Source organism: Diospyros lotus, chromosome 6, assembly GCF_014633365.1.
Source record: "Diospyros lotus cultivar Yz01 chromosome 6, ASM1463336v1, whole genome shotgun sequence".
Classification (NCBI taxonomy): domain Eukaryota; kingdom Viridiplantae; phylum Streptophyta; class Magnoliopsida; order Ericales; family Ebenaceae; genus Diospyros; species Diospyros lotus.
In genome coordinates, this window is record NC_068343.1 from 9,741,792 (window position 1) to 9,765,985 (window position 24,194).

The window sequence follows — 24,194 nt, forward strand, 5'->3', positions numbered from 1 at the left end:
TAATGCATAACTGAAGAAAAAATGAATGGGTTAACGAAAAGGGAGCGCTAAGCAATTAATAGAAATATCATAAAGTGGCATTGTAGCAATACATGATAAGCAGTATTGGTGAGCTCAGAATACTGAGTTCAAATCTTACTAAGTCTCAAGACTTTTTTTTTTTTTTTTTAAGTTCTCACGATTATGGTTCTTTCGGTTTAAAGGCTGAAAAGACTAATACTATTATTATAAGATAATGTTACAAGGACGTACGACAGCGACAAACGTATTGATAAACCTAGGTTATAGCGAGATTTTGACACTAAAATCTCGCGATAACTTGGATTTCAATTTTAAGTTAATTTTTAGCCTCTATCCTCGCCACAAATTGGGCGAGGCTGAAAATCTGTCCAGGGTATCCTTGTAATTTTTGGTGAGGATTAACTTATAATTTAACCTGAATTTGCCAATGCATTTGTCGCTGTGTTCGTCTGTATAACCGTCCGTATAACATTATCCATTATTATAGGAGTCTAATAAGATGTCATTAGACCCGTAAAAGGCTTGTTCATGTAAAATGCGCCTGTTATTGTAAAATAATCAAGCAAAAAGAATATCCGAATTTGGAAGAGGATATATCAAAGATCGCGAGATATCCAAAGCTATATTTAACAGATTGGCGGCAGTAAACCGAAGGAGTGTTGGGCAGGCATTGCTAGTGTGGTTCCCACTTCCCACCACCAATCAATCATGGAGATGGCGAGAGTGTCCATGAAATGGTCTGTCCCTGCTGTCAAATCTTCACCTTCGGACATTCGGCGAATCAATCGGTGAGTTCCGATGCTCTCTCCATCGATCCTCTGATTACCTAGTCAAATTTCAGACAAATCTTTAACCAGTTGAATATTTCTGATTCCTAACCATATCTAATGCAATTTTGCTAACCGCGATGGCGACTGACTATCTTTTTTTTTGTTCGTAGTTTTGGCTGTTGCAGAAAACAATCGGTAATGGCTTTTGCGAGTTTGAAGAAAGAGACTTCTTCTGGTCTCGGAGTGCGACTTACACAAGGGGAGGGGAATTTGCAAAAAGTCGTCCTCACTTCGCCTCGTGGCAGGTACATACTAATTTCTTGCCTCATTTGTTCCTAGATTATGGGCATGCACCTATTTGTGTGTTTAATTGCGGAAGTTCCGTGGATCGTGATAATAGAAGAGGCTATCTATTCTAATTAAGTTTTAAGGAAATCCTATTTTGAATGGTGAATTGGTTTCTGTTCTTCGTGGAAATCATTTTGCCCTGTGTCCTTTGCAATGGAGAGTGCTAATTTTGTGTTTGTGTCTTTCAAGTTCTTGAATGATAGTCCCTTGAAATTAGATGATGGTCTTTCACGTGTTGAGCAATCCTAATTCCTTTACATTGCTCACTTCTACTTTGTTCAATCGAATTCGGATGGACTAGTGAAGCCATGATGTTTTGTACAACATGTCAACCACAACAAACGGAGCTTTTATCACACTATTCGGGGTTGGCTACATGAATTCTAGCTTTCTATTCATTGCCTTATCTCCAGAACAGCCATGTTGTTCCTGTCTCCAAGTTTTTCTTATAATGCAACTGCTAGATTATTTTATATTAAAAAGGCTTTTGCTGCCATTAAGTGGCAAATTTCAACTTTGTTCTTAATTTGTTCATGAATGAGGGATTGCAATCATGAACTAACTCTTGCATGATAAAAATAAAACAATTGAAACAATTTATATTGCACATGAAAATTAATTGGTAAAAGTCCCAGTAAGACCCTAGAATATAATCCATGTCTAATTCTGGGTCTTGGTTGCAGTGAGGCTGAATTATATTTATTTGGAGGTTGCATTACATCTTGGAAAGTTTCCAATAAAGATCTCCTTTTTGTTCGTCCAGATGCTGTATTTAATGGGCAGAAACCAATCAGGTTGTTTCCTGCCACCATCCAAAATTAAATTTGTTACCTTCCTTACTAGTTTTCTCCAATTAGATAACTTGTTTGAGAAATGCATACTGATTAATGTAATGCCATCTATTTCAATAGTGGAAGTTGTTCCCACTCAGTAATATAGATTCTACAAGCCTTACTTTGGTGGGATCAAGATGCAAATAATTTATTCAGATGCGACTAGTTTTATAGATCTGAAAATTCTGTGTTCTTTAATTTAAAGCATGTACTTTAGATCCTGTTCTTTGCTGGAGTTTGGTTCGCTTGGTATACTGACTGTATGCATGCATGTGTCTCTATCGTGATAGTGGAGGTGTTCCACATTGTTTCCCACAGTTTGGACCTGGCCTAATGCAGCAGGTATGTCTCTCTTCATTATTCATATAACTACAAGAGAACTCCAACGGCTTTTCATTTCTGCACTTTTTGCATTTGTGCACATCTTTTCATTTCTGCACTTTTTGCATTTGTCCACATCTTGAATGTGCTAGCCAGTTGAGTAGGAAATAGTTGGATAGGCATTATCAATATGTTTAAACCTGAATCTGGCTTCTTCTTTTTTCTTTTTCCTCTAGGCAAACCTGAATCTGGCCTTTCATTTATCCACTTTTTGCATTTGTTTTCATCTTGAATGTGCTAGCCAGTTGAATAGGAAATAGTGAGATAGGCATTATCAATACTCTCAAACCTGAATCTAGCTTTGGCAAGTGAAACTTGACAAGATAGGCCTATCACGTGGATCCTTTACCAAAAAGTGGGTCTGTTGCTGCCACTGGATCCAACCTATTGACTCTAAAAATCCATCTTGTTTATGGTAGACCATAAAGAGTATCAATGCTGAAAAGTAATGTTGTCTTCAGTTTCTTGTCCACATCATGGCATACAAGACCCACTGAGTACTAATAGATTTTACCAGTTGTGTGTTGTTTAAATTGATTTTGATATTGGAACTACTTGTGTTTTACAGCATGGATTTGCAAGGAACGTGAACTGGTCTTTTGTTGATTCTCAAGACCTGGAAGGAAAGCCAGTTGTTACTCTAGAGCTGAAGGATAGTCCTTACAGTCATTCTATGTGGGATTTCAGCTTTCAAGCTATATATAAGGTTAGCTATTGATTCATTTCCTATACACATAGAAAAATTTATTCCATAAGGAGATGTTAACGATATGTCATCTGATCAATTAAACCTACAAGTTAATGCAGTTTCATGATTCATCATTTTGAGAGAGCTTTGGCAAATGTCTTTGTGACTCGTATTTTCTGCACCATAAAGTTCGTTTATCTTTTTGTTGTATGCATATCATTAAAGGAATTCCTGGTTTTCTCTCTTATGGCCAAAAATAAGAGGATAAAAGAGATGAGAGAAATTTAAGGGATGAAGTGATAAGGCTGTTAGGAGATAAGGAGATAAGGCAATTATGGTAACAACAACTCCAGCAGTTTAAAATTCCTAATTCAAATCTATAAATCTGTATCTATATATATCTCTCATAGTCGCAAAAATAAAGTACAACTTCCATTTAATCAAGTAATGTTTGTTATTTACTCAAGTAGACTCTCTTAAATTTTGATACTACTTGAGTAACTTTGTTTGGTACTCGAGTAAGTTCCCTTCATCTTTGGTTCATAATTTGTTCATGGTATCAAAGCCGGACGTTCCACTGGCAATTAGTGATGATCAATGGCAAGCTCGATGCCAAATTCATCTATAGTGAATCTTCTATGGTTCCAACTGTTTCAAACCTTCAATCATCTTTTGTTCCCTCTCACTTAGAAAATTTCTCGGTCCAAATCACTTTACATAGGCCGAATGGAAGTACCTTTCGAGAATGGTACCAATCTATTTTACTGGTGATCAAGGGCAGAGGCAAGATGGGATACTTGACAGGAGCAACAGCTATGCCTAAAGCAGATTCAACAACTTATAGCACTTGGGAGGCAGAGAATTCTATCGTAATGGCTGTTAGTGTAGATTGCATGTTATACACTGACAATTGCAATCATATTTATTATTAAATAAGGAGTTATTCAATTTCACAATAAGTCGTTCTATTAATTTCTTATTATTATTGTAATGACTTGATGAAATTAGATAGAAGTTCATATGATGTATATTGTGATTAATTTATAAAGATGTGTGATGATTCATCATAGTTTCTAGATATCATTAAATGTCCCAAGTCGTAGCAATATCAAGAATGGACATTAACAATTGCGGTAAAACTTATATGTACTATGTTTTTGCTATGTGATAGCAATAGAGGTCTCACACCCATAGGTATGGGGATGCCTAGACAAGTACATAGCTGACCAATGTTAGATAACATGTCATTGGACATGACTCACCATGAGAATCCATTTTAATTATATCTTGTTGGAATTCTCATACGAAATGGGTGTAAATCCTTGGACCCGAGGTTGTCACGATCATCTCATAAGAAGATCAGTATGCTTTGACATCATTTCAATGGGCCTTAAACAAAGGCTGCACGTGGGCGATCGTTGGGCATATCATGAGGCTTATGGAGATGAGTGCGTAACCAAGATGAGACTCATCTATCACTTGATCGAGGATGATGTATCTAAGGCGCATTCGATGGATATTCACTTTAAATCCATGGTCATGGTGAAAGAGATCAATAAGGAGTTATTGATTCACTTTCTATTAAGTGGGGATATTCGGATGATCAAAGAAAACTCATGTGATCGTAATCAAGCAACACATCGCCAAACTTGAGATCACAGAAGATACATTGATGAGATGATCGAATTATACGGTAACCATGCTCGTGAAAGATTGTTTACGGATTATGAATCCTTCTGAATAATTAGGTAGGCATGACACATTGTTAGAGGCCAATCTTGTCTTATGTGTTCATACCGACACATTGCCAACATATTCAGAAGCCTAATAAGTCATATGCAAAAGGTATGGTTCCTGGCTTAAACCAAGAGAGCGGACGTATGCTTAAGTGGGACACTTTGGCAAAAAGTTGTGCCGTCGTAGGTTCTCACGAAAAAAGAACAAATGGATGTAATAACGTCGATATGACGAGAGGTCGTCGTAGAGCAAAGAATTTCCTAAAATGACAATTGATTAAATTAGAAAGGAATTTCTAATTTAATAATTTTCTATTTGTTGGAGTGACAAATAGGAAATAAAATATTTGGGATTAAATTAATATTTGAGCTAAATTAGATTTGAGTTAAATATTAAATTAAATATTATATTTGAGCCAAATTAGATTTGGACCAAATATTTTATTTAAACTTATTATTAAATTTAGGCCATTTAATTAATTACTAGTTAGACTAGGATAAATGGGCTGCCCCGTATCCATTAGGGTTTAAGAAACCCTGGGAGGCTTTGCTCTTCTATAAATATCTCTTTATGGGTTGCCTAAATTAACGAATGTTTTTTTTGTATTTTTCAATAGTTGAAAAATTGCCATTCACTCTCCCCTGTTTCCTTTCCGCATCAATTCGAAATGAGGAGGTTCTTTCCGTCCATACACAAGCCGTGAAACGGAGAATGAGCTAGCACTCCCATTCCACTCTCCTCACCAACGGACGCGTGCCGTGTATCATGAGTTAGAGGCCAGACGCTTAAATGGCTCGGATCCGCAAACGACTCGAAAATCTAAATGTTAGATTTATTTTATTTTGTATGTGAATGATTTGATTTCGACGTTGATCCAATCACTAAAATCAAGATAAGGTTCAAAATTTTTGAACTACGTTGTTTACCCCGTAGTGATCTTACTTTACTTTCAATGGCATGGCTCATCAATTCAATTGAGCCAAAGATTGGGCGATTGTACCTCTTTTATCAAACTTCAAAAGCTATCTGGGATGCTGTAAGGGAGATGTATTCTGATTTGGAAAACATCTCTCAAAATTTTTGTCTCATGTGATGTTTCCTTTGATGAACATCAAGCCTTCTATCCCAAAGTTTCTCTCCATGGGGAGCATGATAATCAATGAGACAAACATTGGAATCCAACTATTTCTGTACCTGTAACCTTACCCAAGGAGTTGCCTCAAATTGAGCCTACTACTACTTCCTCCACTCGAGTCTTAGGTCAAGGGGGAGAGTTGTACATAGATCTGAAACCAGTCTTGGTATACTCTAGGAGACCACGAGCTCCCAAACAGAGTTATGAATCCGAGCTGATGGAAGATTCTCCTATAACGAATTCTCAAAAGGAGGAAGAGGAGGCGGCAGCGACTTGTGTTGAAAATGATGATGGAGTAGATGGTTTGGATCTTCCAATTGCTATAAGGAAAAAGGTAAGAACTTGTACTAAGCATCCAATTTCAAACTATCTTACATATTACAAGTTATCAAGAGATTTCTGGGCGTTTATTACTAAAGTTGATGCAATTCGAGTGCCAAAAGATATTCATGGGGCTCTCCAAGACCCTAAATGGAAGGAGGCTATCTTAGAAGAGATAAGAGCACTAAATGATAATGAAACTCGGGAAATTATACAATTGCCTAAAGGAAAAAAGGCAATTAGTAGCAAATGGATTTTCACGGTTAAGTACAAACCAAATAGCACAGTTGAAAGGTACAAAGCAAAGGTTTGTGGCACAAGGTTTCACTCAAACATATGTGATTGACTATGAGGAGACATTCACCCCAGTGGCAAAGTTGAATTCTATTAGAGTGTTGTTGTCTATTGCTGCAAATTTGGATTGGAAATTACACTAGCTAAATATCAAAAATGCATTCTTGAATGGCGCATTAGAGGAGGAGGTGTATATGAAGTCTCTACCTAGATTTGAGGTTCAGGAAGGTTTTGTCAAGGTATGTAAACTTAAAAAGTCTCTTTAAGGCTTAAAACAATCTCCAAGGCATGGTTCACTTGGTTTAATACTGTAATGAAACAATGCAGCTATAAACAAGGGCAAGCGGATTACACTCTATTTGTGAAAAGAAGCAAGTTTGGAAAACAATCAATTCTTATTGTTTATGCCGATGTTATGTTAATTACAGGGGATGATGAACTAGAAATTGAGAATCTCAAGAAGAAACTGCAGGCCATTTTCAAAGTGAAAGATCTAAGAGCCCTCAAATATTTCCTAGGCATGAAAATTGCAAGAAGTAGAAGAGGAATCTTTATTTTATAAAGAAAATACACCCTAGATCTAGTTAAAGAAATAGGCAAGCTTGGGTGTAGACCAGCTAGAACACCCTTGGAATGAAATTGGAAGCAGAAAGTAGTTGAGGAGTCCACCAGTGGATCGGAATAGATATCAGCATTTTGTAGGCAAACTAATCTATTTGTCTCTAACTAGACCTGACATTGCTTTTAGTGCGAGTATTGTTAGTTAGTTTATGCATGCTCCCACTAAAAGACACTTGGATGCAGTGAAACAAATTTTGAGATATGTAGGTAAAGGGTTACTATTCAAGAAAACAAAGGACATGGATATAATTGGGTACTCATATGCAGATTGAGCAAGAGCTATGAAGATAGCAAGTCTATAACTAGATATTACACTAAAGTTTGGGGGGAATCTAATTACCTGGAGAAGTAAAAAGCAATCTGTAGTAGTCCACAATAGTGTAGAAGCTGAATACAGAACCATAGCACAAGGAATGTGTGAACTTATCTAGATACAGAGGTTGATGTCTAATTTAAATCTACCTGTAACTGGTCCTATGGAGCTGTTTAGTGATAGTAAATCAGTAATAAGTATAGTCCACAACCCAGCTTAACATGACAGGATGAAGCATGTGAGAATTGACAGAAATTTTATCAAGTTTGAAATAGAAATTGGGGTTATCACTCTTTTCTATGTCTCTACCAAGTCTCGAGAAGTAGATGTTCTTACAAAGGCTTTGTCTAAACCAAGTTTTGATTTGTGTGTGAGTAAATTGAGAATGATTGATATCTATTCACCAGCTTAAGGGGGAGTGTCGGAAATATTAAAAGGAATTCCCAGGTTTTCTCCCTTATGGCAAAAAATAAGATGATAGAAGAGATGAAAGAAATTTAAGGGATGAAGTGATAAGGCTGTTAAGAGATAAGGAATGATTTGTGTGTGAGCAAATTGGGAATGATTGATATCTATTCACCAGCTTAAGGGGGAGTGTCGGAAATATTAAAAGGAATTCCCGGTTTTCTCCCTTATGGCAAAAAATAAGAGGATAGAAGAGATGAAAGAAATTTAAGGGATGAAGTGATAAGGCTGTTAAGAGATAAGGAGATAAGGCAATTAAGATAACAACAGAAACTCCAACAGTTTAAAATTCAATCCTGTAAATCTGTATCTATACTTTAGGAGATAGATTTTCCTATTTTTCAGGAGATAATGTTCCTATATTTCAGGAGATATTTTGTATAGTCATGTGTATATATATCTCTCATAGTCGCAGAAATAAAGTACAGCTTCCATTTAATCAAGTAATGTTTGTTGTTTACTCGAGTAGACTCTTAAATTCTGATACTACTTGAGTAGCTTTGTTTGGTACTCGAGTAAGTTCCCTTCATCATTGGTTCGTCATTTGTTCACATTATAATTTAGATATCCTCATGGAGCCTTTCATTGCTTAGTGTATGACTCATAGTTCTATCTTTCACTTCTTTTTACAGGTCAGTCTTGATGAAAAGAGTCTTTCTACGGAACTAGTGGTTACAAATACTGATAACAAGCCATTTTCATTTACTACTGCTCTGCACACATACTTCCGAGTAAGTTGTCTTTATTCCATGCTTGGAAAATCCATTTACCAACTATTATATCAACAAAATACTAAGCCTTTATCCCACTATGTGATTGTGGGGTCAGCTAGTAAGTAATAAAATTTAGATTTTCAATCTCTGAACTAAAAGGTTTAGTTGCAGATTTTCATTCTATTAAGATATAATCTGGAAATATCCACTATGTTCTTTTTCGACATTTTAATCTTTAAAATATAATTATGCACAACTTAATTCAGTTAAATGTTCTAAAAACTTTTTGCAGAATTTTATTGGTATGGGTCTATTGCTGTCATGCAGGCTTCTGTAACAGGGGCATCTGTGAGAGGTTTAAAAGGTTGCAGAACAATGAACAAAGACCCAGATCCTAAAAATCCAATTGAGGGAAAGGAGGAAAGGTATATCTTAAAATCATGCAACTCTTGTCAGAGAAATGGTAATTGTTTACCTGTCAAATGATCCAAAACATGCTGTACATTGGTCTGATGTTCAGATTTCTTTTGAAGTTCTAATTTTATCAATTCACTGCCTAAAATTTCAAACCTATTACAATGCTATGTTGCCATTTGTTAAAATCAAGCCCCTGATGTTAGTCACATGAGAGCGTGTTTTTATTGCTCATATCAAAAATAAGTGGATACGTGGCAATTAAATAGATAGTGTGGCATGAGGAAAAAGGAAAAAAGAACCAGTGAAAAAAAAGAGGGGAACAGGGAAGGTTAGAGGAACTGGGTCGTCACAGACCATTGGCTGCTAAACCATAACAGGGAGGATTCCACCATTGATGATTGAGGCAAAGTGTTGAGTGATCCCATTTTTTTGACAATATATTGGTGTTTGAAGCAAATCATTGTAAGATTTTACAAAAAAATTATATTTATTACTTGAGCATTGACATCTCTACTCAACCACCTGCACCAGCACTGCCACCACCAAATGTCAAGAAGCCTCCAAAGCACAATGCCATCAGTGGTGGTACATGCAGTTTCCGGATCAGCATCTCAATAGCAAATGGCTCAATCATTCCTCGCTGCCTACCTGGTCCTCTAAACCCTTGCTGCCATTCCCGCCAAACTAGCCTCCCTTTGCCACTCCCATTGTTACTTTTCCCAAGCACCACATGTGTACGCCCCCTTACTCCTAGTCTCCTACCAAGTTTTGGGCACTGAGATTTACTTTGTAGGGGATGGTATTGTACAAGTCTATGATGCTAGGTTTTAGAAGCACCTTAGTACAAGCATAGCTTATATGTGTTGGTTAACCACGGGCACATTCTTTGAGCCTCCTGCAAAACCCTGGCAGAGCCTAGTTCTAGAAGAGTATAATCAAGGCCTTGCCAAAAAAGAATTTGATACTATCCTCACACAATCCCTTGGGAAAAGGTACTTTTTGTTTATTTCTTTCTGGAATTCATGCGTTTCTTTCTTTTTCTTGTTTTTCCCCTCATTTTGTTTTTGAAGAAACAAATAATGCTATGTCAAAACAATGATATGGTGAGAGAAAAGTAAAGGAATAGAGAAAAGATAGCTCAACCCCCTTCTTTCATAACCGGTGTGGGGTTCCCTATTTCCCTTTCGTTCCTTTTTTTTCTCATGCCACATCTTTTGTTTATTTGTTAGACCATTCACTTAATTGCCATACTGGCAATAAAAATTTATGAGCTCTCACATGGCTAATATTTGGGGCTTGAATGGAGAGTAAATGGCAGCACAACATTGTAATAGGTTTAAAAGATTAGCAGGTGAATCGATAAAATTAAAACTTTAGAATAAATCAGAACATCAAGACTATATTGGCATTTTTTGGTACATTTGGCCTTCTTTACCAAGAAACTATTGAGGATGTAGCTTAAATATTATTCTGTTCATAGGTTTGTTCAGGATGTTTTTGACATAATGTGATCAACAACCACCTTACAATCCGGCACAATAATGTGATCTCCTATGTAAATTATTTTATGAATATGAGGACAAGTGCCAACCTATGGTACTTTAAAACATCAGATAGTATGTCTTGTTGGAGATGTGGAGCTTAATTCGATTTATGACACCTAAGCAGAGCTGGCATGGGGGTCCTGCTGCCCAGTCAGCGGGCAGGGATCAAGGGCTAAATAGATTAGGAATCCTGTTTGAATTAGGAGTTTTATTTTGCCCTAGTTTTCGTCTATAAATATGTGGGCATAATTCTTGTAATTGTAATATTCTCAAAATTGTGAAAAACATCTAGTGCGTGCAGCTGACATAGGCATTCTTTGCCAAATCACGTAAATTTTGTCTTGTGTGTGTGTGCGCGTGCAATGTTGTTCCAGTTTTTTTTTTAATCACTTGATTTGTTCCCTAACAACTAGTATCAGAGCCTCATTAGCAGAGAAAAAAATTCAATGGTAGAGACTTTGAGTTTTGGAAGATGCAAATAAAAGATTATTTGTACCAAAAGAAGTTGTACGAACCATTGTTGGGCAAGAAGACAGAGGGGATGAAGCTAGAGGATTGGAATATGTTAGATCTCTAGGCATTTGGCGTGATTTGGTTGACATTGGTATGGTACACAACGTTCAACATCATTAACGAGAAGACCACAACAGATTTGATGAAGACGTTATCAAATATGTACGAAAAGCCATCTGCCTCAAACATAATTTACTTGATGCATCGATTATTCAATCTGAGGATGGGAGAAGGTGCATCAGTTACATATTACATCAACGAGTTTAACATGATTATAACACAATTGAGTTTGGTGGAGATCACGTTCGATGATGAAGTCAAAGCACTGGTTCTATTATTGTCCCTACCAGAAAGTTGGTCTACAATGGTGATTGCAGTGAGCAGTTCGTCAGAAAGTACCAAGTTGAGGCTAGATGATGTTCAAGATTTGATTCTTAGTGAGGACATTCGCAGAAAAGAGTCAAGTGAATCTTCGAGTTCTGATTTGGGTACCGAAAGCAGAGGAAGGAGAGATCAATGAGATCAAAATCAGGGCCATGGCAGATCAAAGTTAAAGGGAAAGGGTCACTCTAAGAATCGCAACGATATCACTTGCCAGAATTGCGATAAGGGCCACTAAATGAGTCAGTGTAAGGCTCAGAAGAAGAAGAAAAAGAAGAATCAACACCAAGATAACGAGTCAGCAAATATAACCTCTGAAGAAGTTGTTGATGCCCTAATTTGTTGCGTGGACAGTCCTATTGAATCCTAGATTTTGGACTCAGGCGTGTCATTTCACTCTACTCCATGCAAAGAGTTATTGCATGACTATGTTGTTGGGAAGTTCGGAAAGGTCTATCTTGCAAATAATGAGCCTTTGGACATTGAGATCAGAAACAGGGCCATGACATATCGAAGTCAAAGGGAAAGGGTCAGTCTCAGAATTGCAAAGATATCACTTGCTGGAATTGCGATAAGAAGGGCCACTTCATGAGTCAATGTAAGGCTCCCAAGAAGAAGAAAAGAAGAAATCAACACCAAGATAATGAGTCAGCAAATATAACCTCTGAAGAAGTTGTCGATGCCCTAATTTGCTGTGTGGTAGACAGTCCTATTGAATCCTGGTATCAGGATTTAGGTGTGTTGTTTCACTCTACTCCATGCGAAGAGTTATTACATAACTTTGTTGTTGGGAAGTACGAAAAGGTCTACCCTGCAGATAATGAACCTTTGGACATTGAGGGGAAGGGTGAAGTTCACATAAAGACTGCCCACGGAATGCAATGGAAATTGCAGAATGTCAGATACATTCCACGCCTCAAGAGGAATCTGATCTTCATGAGTCAAATTGACAATGATGGATACACAACAGTATTCGAAAGTAAATCATGGAAGATAACAGAGGGAAATATGGTTGTGGCACGAGGCAGTAAGGTGGGAACTCTGTACACGACTATAGAAAGGAAGGACATAGTAGTAGAGACTGACTGTGGTGATTTGACGCTGTGGCACTGAGAGCTTGGGCACATGAGTGGGAATGAAGCTATTAGTATTAAAGGGGAAATTGCCAAGCTTAGAGTCTATTGATATCAGTGTATGTGAAGACTGCATCTATGGGGAGTAGAAAAGAGTTAGTTTCTCAAAGGTCAGAAGGACATCAAACACAGAAAAATTGGAATTGGTGCATATAGATGTATGGGGACCAGCCCCTTGAATTCCCTTGGAGACACTATTATATCACCTTCATTTGACGATTCCACCAGGAAAGTATGGGTTTATTTTCTGAAAAATAAATCTGATGTGTTTGCTACTTTTAAAAGGTGGAAGGCTGAAGTTGAGAATCAGACTAGTCTAAAAATCAAGTGTCTGAGGTTGGACAATGGCGGGGAGTACGACAACCAAGAGTTCAAGTCATTTTGTTCAGAAAACAAGATCAGAATGATCACAACGGTTCCTAGAACACTAGAACAAAACAGTGTCGTTGAGCAAATGAACAGAACCTTGAACGAGTGAGCAAGGAGCATGAGAATACACTCTGGATTGCCAAAAGCATTTTGGGTAGATGCAGTTAGCACAGCAGTGTACCTCATGCATATGTGAAAAACACCTAGTGTGTCCATAGACATCGGCATTCCTTGCTGAGCTACGTAAATTTTGTTGTGTGTGTGTGCAGTTTTGTTCCCATTTTTTTTTTTTTTTTTTTTATCACTTGATTCATTCCCTAACATTTCTCACAAATATCTCATGTGTTTGATTTTTTATTGGTTGGACACACATCTTTCTGACCCATGAAAGAATTGCGCTTTTTCCTACTCTTAAAGAATTGATTTTTTATTCATTCCCTAACATTGCGCTTTTTTGTATTCCACTTTTATTAGTATCATGAAAACATAGTAATTAGCATGCAAATACAAGCTACTGGAGTGCTATATGCTGCAATACAATGCATTTTACTGAAATACTGCATCTGAGCACATTTATTTCCATGCTATTGGAATGCTTATGCATCAATGCAATGCATGATAATGAAATGCTGCATCCAAGCACATTCTGTCTTCAAGATAATTGTGAAAACATGAGAATTACATGAGCCATTTTAGGATTTTGCTGAAATCATTAAATTTTTTAAACTATATTTTGTAGCAAACTGTTATTATTGCACTTTTCCAAGTGTTATATACTTGCTCCTAACTGTTGGTCTTTGCAAATCAGGGAAGTGGTTACTTTTCCTGGATTTGTAGATTGCCTTTATCTTGAAGCCCCTAACGAGTTACTCCTTGACAATGGTTTGGGAGATAAGATATCCATCCGAAATCAAAAGTAAGTAATTGGGAAACCTTATACGACCTCTTTCTATTGGCGTAATTTTCTGCATTTACCTATTAGGATTTATATCCTTCTTGTTCATGCAGTTGGACAGATGCTGTCCTGTGGAACCCACATCTGCAGATGGAAGCATGCTACAAAGACTTCGTTTGTGTTGAAAATGCTAAGGTACTGGACTTGACTAATGATACTCCTTGCCATATCCTAATGCATCTATGTATAAAGTACAATCAGTAGATTTTTGCTGGATACTTCATAAGTGAGTCATATCATATGGCTTCTTCCTTATCTCATCTGCCATCTAAGCCTAGTGGTCATTTTGTTGATCAAACAGTTTTCAGAGGCTTTATCTAGTGCGTAAAATCTTGTCCATAAATTTATCTGAAGATGCTGATGATGTGTTTCCTATGTTCATCGCAGATTAGTAAGGTCGAGCTACAGCCTGAACAGTCTTGGACTGCCACTCAGCATCTATCTATTGCCTGAAGTAGCCCAACCTCCAAAGCAAGTATAGGATTTTCCCTTTCATCTCTCGTTTGTGACCCCCTATTCTTCGAGGAGTTGGTGACAATGCAAGTGTAGTTGCCGGTTCTAATAATATTGTGCTTTTTTGTTAAAGAAATGCACGGCTGTGTATTTATGTAAGAATTATGGTAATAATTAGTTAATGGTTATAAAAACAACACTAATTATATTGAGAATAATGCTGGTGGCAGTTTTCCACCATTTGATAACACTAAGTTAGGTTGTGTGTGTGGCTCCTAATTATCTATGAACCCAACTGCAATGACTACCTAAATCTCCGTGTGTAAAATCATATGAGGATCCATTGCAGAAACATGTATTTAGCAGCAGAAAGAGATAGCATGGTGAAATCTATTTTTGCTAAGCATTTCACAATATTTTTAGAAATGCCCTCAAAGATGAATCAAAATTGAAATGAAACAGTTGTTGAAAGAGTTAGCAGTACGAATTCGTGAGCTCAGAGAAGCTCGCTATGGGAGGGACGACCAAACTTGAAACTACAATCCCCAAAAAGATAATCTAAAAACCATTCCATTGCCATTCATTTCAAGAAGACAACATTGCAACTAAGCATACCAGCAATATGATCATCACCGCAGCCCAAACCCAATACACCCACTTCTTGCGCTTCTTCTTCATCTGCTGGGCATGGAAAAGACTGTTAGTTCCACCACTGACGAAGCTTCCTGCATTAGCCACATTCTGCTCGATATCATCGATCTTTTCGCCTTGAGTCTCCACCAGAACAGCCATATCAAGAAAAACCTGATGTAGATTATTCAAACTCCTCTGTATGTCCATCACAGCTTCATGCCTCTGTTTATTCTCCAAACTCAGCTCTGTCCTCTTCTCAAGTACTTCAACTTTCCCATTTCCTGAAATCATCTTTTCGATCACTTCCTCATTTGGTATCTCACCGGTTGCATTGTAGTATCTCATCCTCAGATACTCTTTGTGATCAGACACTATTCTCTCTCTCAAAGAGTGAAATTCTATCATCAAGCCCTTGAGCTTCATTCTCAGGCCATTGGTGATAGAAATCCTCGTTCGATCAACCGAGCTTCCTTCTCGAAATGCCACAGATACCCTACGATTATCAGCATTTGATTTATCGATAACTTCTAGCCTGGCCTTGACAATCCTGGCCTTGCGAAGCACAGCGACCATATCTGAATCCATCCTATCTCTTAGCCCGCAAAGAACCTTAGCACTGTGAGTGGACTTTGTCTCTTCATTTAGGTTTTGAAGATCAGAGAGGAGACTAGTGATCCCCTCCATTTCAGACTTGATGGCATCGACTTCTTGGAAGAAATGAGACAGGGTTGCCTCATCCCGTGGCTGAGTTGGCCTTTCTCTATGTCCTTCTCGGACTCGGGATCGACCCCAGACTGTTTCTTCAATTCCACATAACTTAGAAAGGACTTTGTCATCAGATCATTCATCTTTGGAAAAGCCTCTGTATGCCCCACCTGCAAATAACTCGAAAACAATCAAATAAAACTGGTAAGCTATGTGTATGGGAAGATAGAAATTTTGTGAAACTAGTGTACCCTTTACTGGAGAATGAAATTGAAGGCCCGATTCTTGGGTTGGGTTCTTCTGGTTTTCCTTGAAGTTTACTGCTGAGAAGTCCAAAATCAAAGAGTAAAAAGTGTAAAGAGAACGTCAAGAATTCAAGAAAGGTAAAGGAAGAAGCAATGGCCTGACCTTGAAACTCGCGGAGATGGTTAATGAGAATCAAAAGGCAAAATCAGATTGTGAAAAGTGGGGAATTCTTTGACAACTTTCTTTATCTGCTTCTGGTTCTGGGTTGTGAAGATGATGAATGATCGGCGCCGGAAACGGAGTTTTGGGGATAAGAAAGAAACTCTGCTTCAGGCAGTTAAAGAAATGGCTAAGAGATGCGACTCGTCGGATTCAAATATTTCAAACTTTGTGTTCATCCTCTAGTAGCCGTTAAACTTAAAATTTCTTTCGCCGCTGAAGTCGGCGGGTTTTATAACGGAAAACGACTACAAGGACGTGGCACCCAGCCAGCCAGCCAGCATTGTTTCAAATTTTGAGTGGGAGATTTGAAACACACTCAATTGATTGCTTGATTTTCATTAGAATGAATTTTTTGACTGGTTTTATTTTATAAAAACAAAGATAAATTTTACTTTGCATCCTCTAATATTTTACTAAATTATAATACATATGTATATTCGACGTTTTAAAATTTACAATACCTTCACTTCTTCACTTGGAATGATCATTAAGAAATTTAATGTAAAAATAATATTTACTATAATTTTTAAAAAAGTGTGTGAGAGAGAAATATTATCTATTTTAATTAAACTTTGGGACGTATAATTTATTTTAACTCAAATAAATCTTTCTTGAAGAATGTGAAAATATACCACACATCACCACAAGAAGTTTTAGTATAAACAACACAAAGCATAGCATATTCTTCACAATTCAAAAATTATAATAATTATCTCTAGTACTTGAAAGATTATATTAAAATTACACGTACTGTTAAACCAACCACCCACATTCCATCCATGGATAACCCCTACCCTTCTATATACTTACACAACAAAGAAATAGTTAATATAAAAAATAAACAATGTAGTTAAATAAAATTCACTTTATAATACTGAGTCAACCTCCCTCAGTAATCGAAATACAATAGGACGTGTAGTTTAAAAGAACTGAAAAAAGCATCCATCCATCCTTGCTTGATGAAGGGACCACCTATTTCGTTGAAATCTTCTTTAAGGTTAAAAGAAAATCAACAGAATAGAACAGAACTGAGGCAATATAAAGTAGTGCAGTCCAGTCAGACCACGATACAACATTTATCACTTACTTGCACAGAATGATAGAGCTTGCATTCTTCAACATGCAGGCAGGGCCAAAGATGGAGATGGGCGGTCGCTGGACCTTATTTAAAGTAAAAATAAGATATATATATATATATATATAAATAGGATTAATTGAAACCCCATTTACATCTCTAAGCATGGCAAACTTTGAAAGGACAGCAGCTCCAATATAGCAACTGAACCAAAAGAAATACTAATCCTGAACCAAAAGAAACTGCTAAAAGAGGTTCAATAACTATTGGATGATCACCAATCATTTTCATAAACACAAATTTTTAGTAGCTTGTTTTGCTTAGGCCAGTCACATGAATGCATTATCTCTGCCATTTAAGACCGATAATCTGTTCCATACTTGATTCTCTTTTCTGTCTTTATTCTTTTTCCTGCTTAACAAGACAACAATGAGAACTGGAGCCCTAAATATGAGAAACAAACCAACCTGAAACATTCCTTACAGAATTTTACTGTCATTCAGTCAGAAATGGTTTATGACTGAACATTACGGGCACAATCCATGAACCAAGGCAAGAGAACTTCACTCAGTTGCAAAGACTGCAGAAATTATCACTCTACTTGACAATTGGAATGTAGATTCTAAAGTCATTAAACCTCAATGGGACGGCACAATTAACTGCAGATTACAAAGTTTCACAGCTTTCACAGTCTTACAGTTATTGTCTCCAAGGACCAAAAATAAGGAAGAATAATATTGATAAATAAATTAACATCCATGACTCACACAGCAACAATCCTGTTCGCTGCATCTCTCGGAATGAATATATTTTCCTTAACAATACTGTCCTGTAGTTAACATTAGCATTATTTCCAGGATAAGTCCACCCATAAGTTGCACAAACGAAGAAAGAAAGGAACGCTAAGGGCTTGTTCTCTTTGGCGTTTTAGGACCGTTTTCTGTTTTTAATTTTTCAAAACACTGAAAACATGTTCTATTTATTATTTTCAAAAACGTGTTTTAAAAACAACTAAATTTTTTACAAAGGAAACCCAAAACGGGTGTTTTTAGTGAAAACTCACTGAAAACAGAAAACAATCCGAAAACACGGAACCTTCCCCCCCCCCCCCCCACTCCCCCAACCGACCCCCAAACCCATTCTCGCACTCGCAAGGCAACTCTCTCTCTCTCTCTCTCTCTCTCTCTCATCTCCTCTCTTCTCCTTCATTTTCCACCATTGTCACCGACTGCTTCTCGCCCGCCACCATTGTCGTCGACTCTTTTTTGCCCGCCATCACTATCATCGACTCCTCTTCGCCTGCCACCACTATCATCGACTCCTCCTCGCTTGCCATTAACTACCATAGCCAACTAGTTGAGGAAGAGATGGGGCAATCAATGATGATGAGAAAGTTGGCCGCCACGATGATGGGTGAGGAAGGAGATGGTGCGATCGACCATGATGATGAGGAGAAATAGGGGCAGTAGACGGTGAAAGGAAGAAGTGGCGACGGCGGAAGATGGGCTACACATAACCCTAGATGGAAGACGAAAGAAGATGGGTTGCACTTCTCTGGTTTTTTTTTTTTTTTGTTATTTATTTTTTTTGTTTTATTTTATTTAAATATTAAATTGAATATGTGATATGTTTTGTTTGTATTAATTTTTTTAATGATATTTTTAAGATTGTTAATTTTTTTTTTTTATTTTATTTAAATTTTATTTTATAATTTAAAATATTTGAATTAAATTTATAATTTACTAATAAATGTTTATAATTTATTTTAAATTAAATTCATTAAATAAAATATCATAATAATAAAAAAGAAATCGTTTTTAAAATTTCAAAGTAAACGCGTTTTCTAGTTTTTTGTTTTGAGAAATAGTTTTTCAAAATGACAAAAAGAACTCATTTTCAAAAATCTTAAAACAGACACTCAAAACACAAACTCAAAATGAATTCAAAACTCAAAATATAAAACTGAAACACAAAGAGAACACCACCTAATATTATGGGAATTGGTAATAAATGAAAAAAACAAGATCCATGCAGCTGTTGCAATGGCACAGATATAACTCAGCAGGCATTTGAACCAAACTATGACTACCACTCTGAAACATCTCCCTTCTCAAACTGTTGCTATGCATTTCTAATGTCAGCTAGCTACCTCATTTGATGTCATGAGAATAGTCAGAAGACAGCACTAGTGTCAAAAAGTAACCTTAACCATAAAGGGAACTGATACAGCTCTTACCTTGGCACAGGTGATGGTTTTGTACTCCTTTAGTTGATTTAACAATGTCATAACCACAGCAAGAATTATGCTTTTTCATTTATGACAACAAAAGAAATACAAATTAAAAATGTGAACTCTCATGCGAGCATGGGCACAAATTCACCAAAAAGTTGCCAAATTAGGCTCCTTAAATATTAAAGATGAAATAAGAAACACGAAAAACCCTCCAGCACACAGTGCCTGTACTCAAAAACCACTGCATTTTTTTTTTTTTTCTAAAAACAATTTACTCAACTACATTTTTCTTACAAGTAACATCATATATGGTTTAGATGATGCTTTATGTTGGAACCAGAGGAAAGAATTATGATGAGATCATGAGAGTAAGCAAGAAAATGTGAGATTAATACACCAAAAGAAAAGTTACATAAATTGATTCATGACTAGACAAAACTAGACTCAGCTTTTAATTTTTTCAATAGGGACATCTAACTTATTATTTAGTTTCAATGGTAGACTACCATTTATAGTCATTATTATTTACCATTAATAGCTGAGATGGCAAGCTATGTTAGATGATTTGGTCCACGAGGTGGCAAGAACTTACCACCTAAGCAAATAATGAGGTGGCAAAACACACACAATTTTGATCAATGGGTAAATTTCTTGCCACCAGTCCAAATTGTAGGCTCCAAGCCCTTCCCACGTCAGCAATAAATGGTAAATAATAACAGCAGAAAATGGTAGTCTACAATTGAAACTAAATAATAAGTTTCGATCTCCTCATTGAAAAAATAAATAAATAACAGGTGAGTCTAAATTTGAAAACACAGGAAGTTCGGTATTTATTGGTAATTTAGCCCTTTCTTTAACAGGGGTAGAGGGGGCATGAAGGGTAAATGGATACAAGTAGTAAATAGTATGAAAAATTAACCCCAAACAAAATAATCGATGTATTGGCAAAATGCTTGGGGAAAAAATCAATTTTGCTAGAATTTATGATACTGACATTTAGTTGACCATTTAAATCAGACAGATTAGAGAACACAGGCAAATTAAGGAAAATGAGAACAGATAATAAAGTAGACATGTAAAGCTCGCTAACTATAATGATCCCTTAGTAGGAGACAACAAATTAAGCTGAAAAATATGTATGCTTTTATTTCCAATTCCTTGTGCTGAAAACTCAAGGAGCTGTCATGTGGAAATGCTTCATTCCAGTTGGGCATGTAACACTTTCTCACTAATTGCACCATCTTACAGCTACGGACCTCTTTCTTTCTCCTCATATAATACAGAAGCAGCAACCCCTTACAATAAACACCGCCACTTCTGAATTTTGTCAAGAGTCCAATATTTATATCGCTATCACAGTGGAAGGTCCTGGAGCTTCTCAGCTTCAAGCCTCCTCAATGTGGTGGAGCTCAACTTATCACCTGTAGACTCTTCAGAAACCAGATCTACAACTTCAATCTGCACCAGAGAATTGGTAATGAGGGACTATCTTTGTGATTATAAGCAGTTTGGTTCCCCTACAAAAGTTCCTCAGAAAATTTCATGGTTAAAAAAGACACATACACGTATCAGCCAGAAGACAAACCTTTAGCTGTGAAAGGCCTCTCTCCGCTCTCCTTTTATTGACCGAAAGTCCACCTGGTAAAGTCTCCTTGCTATACCAACAAATTCGATCAGGTAAACTATTAAAAAAATACAGAAAGAATGCAAAGATGGACACACACAAAAAATAAAACTCTACACTGCATCACCACCCAAAGGAAAGAAACAAAGCATTAAGAGTTTGTTAGGAAACAACCTGACAACAATAGCCTCCAAATTCTCATCAACGATTGAAGGACCATAAGGGTCTGTAATAGGCTCAACTTGCACTAGCAACTGCGGCTTGATAGACTGAAGAAACATTTGCCGGAAAAAGGAAATATTGATGCCGTCACTAAACCAAATGATAGTTTGATGATCAATGTTCTTTTAGAGCATCTCCAATGTTGGGCACCAAATTTGACACAATTTTGGTGTCAACTAGTAGTTTACACCAAATTCCTCAACACCAAATTGGTGTAAAAGACATCTTTAAAGAATATTCTATAAAAAATTACTTAATCTATAAAGAATGGCTCATTCTTTATCAAAATGTCTCTAAATATCTCTCTTTTTCAATTCCTGCCACTAGATAAATATTTTCACAAAAATGTCTCTACAAAGCACTTCATATTCAAATGAGGAAGACCAACTCCTATGCCATGTATATCTTGATGTTTCTCAAAATCCAATTATAGGTACAAACCAATCTAGTATTCAATTTTGATCTTGCATAGAGACTGAATATCACAAGGCATTAGCAGTGCATATTACTCGGGTTTGACCTAGAAGATCTCTAACATCGCGAATGCAAGTAATCAATGTAGCAATTAGCAAGTTGAGAGGATGCATTCGACAAATTAAAAATTTGCATCCAAGTGGTGCTTCGGAACAAGATATCGTAAGTATTTTCTAAATTTGAGTTATAAATGTTTTATGAAATTTATTTTACTCCTATTTCGATCTCATTTTTGACAACTTCAATTTTTGGTTGCATTGTTCAGTTAATTCAAGCTAAAGCCCTACTAGCACAAGATCCAAATTATAGTAAAGGATTCAAATTTGAGCACGTGTGACCACTGCTTAAAGATATTGAGAAATATTCTAATATGTTTAGCACACAAACTCTAGGCTGTCGAAAGAGAAATGAAGGCAAAGAAGCGTCACAATCAGATTCTGGAGCATCACAGTCTGAAAGAGTATCGTCATTTTGTTTTGATTTAAATGCGGATTTCGAAAGTCAAGAGAAAAATAATGATATTAATGACAAGAATGATTCAATTGAGCGACATATTGGGAACAAGAAAGAAAAAATGAAAAAAAAAAAAAAATAAGGTGACAAGATGATGCAATTTTTTAGATCCATGAAACAAGAAAATCAACAAATTATGGATATGTTTAAAGCAAAGCCAAACATATATGCAAGAAACGCAAGCTCTAATGCAAAGGAATTGTGAAATCCAACTGCTACGAGCTCAAAATGAGGCCAAAAAAATAGAGTTGCGAGAACGACGTGAAGAGAATAAAATTTTTCAGAGGGATGCGGATTCCATAAAAAATCCAATGGTACGTGATGCTATTCAAAGTGAACAAATGAGAATTTGTGAAAAGGGGGCCCATGAGCAACAATTTCAAGGAGGAAGTGGAGTGTCAAATTCATTTGGCTAGTATTTTGGTGGTTATGGAGGAAATTAGGATGACCTTTCAAATTTTTAAATGGTAGTTTAGAATTAAGTATAGAAAGCATTTTATTTTTAAGCCATGTTGTTGTTTTTTTATTTTAAACTTTTTTTTTCTATTTTCATCATGTATTTTTAATTTAAGTTAATGGAAATTTTATTACTTTTTATTATATTATTGAGTTTTTGTATTAAGAATATTTTCTTTCTATTAAGTAATTATTGAAATAAAAGACTTTCATATACATAAACAAAGTTAGTTCATTTTATATTAACATGGTATTTATAATATATATTAAATATTTTAAAATATATTTAATATTATACTCATTTTATATATCTTAATAAAATATTTCTATCGGTATATATTTTTTATAACAATTTAATTTATATTTTTAATTATTAATCAAAATATACAAATATAATAAAAGTAATAAAGGATATAAAGAGAATAATTTAGTTTAAAGTTATAGCAAGAGGGGCAAAATTGAAAATAAAACCAAAAAGCAAATTTGGTGATTGAAGTTTCTGCCCAACACCAAATTGATGTATTCGTTGGAGTGCATTTTGACACCAAATTGGAGATGCTCTTAGCCACGTTCATACCAGTCAATATTCTCTTCAATTTTCATGCAATATAAATATATATATATACCACATCCCCTTCTGTTCTTTCTAGAAATAGATTAAAAGAGAATTGAATAACAATTTCAAACCCAACATACATCTCAGCTAAACAAACAAACCATAAACACAGCAACTGAAAATAGGAAATGAGGGAGGGATTCCTTCTCATATATAATGGCAACACACCTTGATGTAATCTTGCACGTTTTCCATTCTTCTTTCAATTGGCTGAATGAGCTCAGAATACTTCAAAAGATGGCAAGAAGCATCAAATCAGTACCCAAATTTAAACTGTAAAGAAGCATATAATACCAAAATTCACCCTAAGCTATTTCCTGCGTCTACCTTCTTGTTGGTCAACATAGGTCCATCACAGACTCCAACTACAATGCGATCCCTTGCGAAATCTGCTGCCGCCGCCTACATGAACTCAGGCCAATGGGTCACATTTCACAGAGGTAAAACAAAATTTCGGTCCTGGGTAGAGAGAGAAAATGAGAGAGAGACCTTGAGGAAACGGCGATGGCCGTCGTGCAACCGGTCGAAGGTGCCTCCGATGACAACGGCTCCGTACGTATTTGGTGGGGAAACCTTGGGATCTGGGGCTGAATCCTCCGATTTCGCCATTGACCCGTTAGAGAAAAGGGAAAGGGTTGTGATTCTGGTGAATCTGAAGCTCTATTAATAATATTGACTCTCTTATGGCTTGCTTTAATTGGACGCTGACATATTATTTGATTTAATTATTCTATTTATTTTGACACGTAAAACACGAGGACGAGGAGGGT

General features: G+C 36.4%; 3 protein-coding genes across 4 annotated transcripts; 1 reads left to right on the forward strand and 2 right to left on the reverse strand.

Moving 5' to 3' along the window:
- Window positions 1-641: 641 nt before the first annotated feature.
- On the forward strand, window positions 642-14,623 carry LOC127803258 (putative glucose-6-phosphate 1-epimerase). Its single transcript, XM_052339358.1, has 10 exons — window positions 642-809; window positions 962-1,096; window positions 1,823-1,933; window positions 2,263-2,314; window positions 2,922-3,059; window positions 8,560-8,658; window positions 8,968-9,065; window positions 13,806-13,913; window positions 14,006-14,087; window positions 14,340-14,623. The coding sequence occupies exons 1-10, from the start codon at window positions 730-732 to the stop codon at window positions 14,403-14,405; spliced, it is 969 nt and encodes a 322-aa protein (XP_052195318.1). The 5' UTR covers window positions 642-729; the 3' UTR covers window positions 14,406-14,623.
- A 148-nt stretch (window positions 14,624-14,771) lies between these two features.
- Window positions 14,772-16,727, reverse strand: LOC127803259 (syntaxin-112). Its single transcript, XM_052339359.1, is given in 3 exon segments — window positions 14,772-15,787; window positions 15,790-16,066; window positions 16,152-16,727. Coding segments are annotated over 2 exon segments (894 nt in total). The 5' UTR covers window positions 15,887-16,066; window positions 16,152-16,727; the 3' UTR covers window positions 14,772-14,990.
- Window positions 16,728-20,472: 3,745 nt separating this feature from the next.
- On the reverse strand, window positions 20,473-24,101 carry LOC127803260 (phosphopantetheine adenylyltransferase). Of its 2 annotated transcripts, none has more exons than XM_052339361.1 (6): window positions 23,914-24,101; window positions 23,752-23,826; window positions 23,593-23,652; window positions 21,318-21,412; window positions 21,083-21,174; window positions 20,473-20,977 (listed from the first exon to the last, which is right to left on the reverse strand). In XM_052339361.1, the coding sequence occupies exons 1-6, from the start codon at window positions 24,031-24,033 to the stop codon at window positions 20,973-20,975; spliced, it is 447 nt and encodes a 148-aa protein (XP_052195321.1). In that variant the 5' UTR covers window positions 24,034-24,101; the 3' UTR covers window positions 20,473-20,972. The 2 variants fall into 2 exon arrangements, with proteins under 2 accessions (XP_052195321.1, XP_052195320.1); XM_052339360.1 differs by having other exon boundaries at window positions 21,105-21,174; window positions 23,914-24,098.
- Window positions 24,102-24,194: the final 93 nt, after the last annotated feature.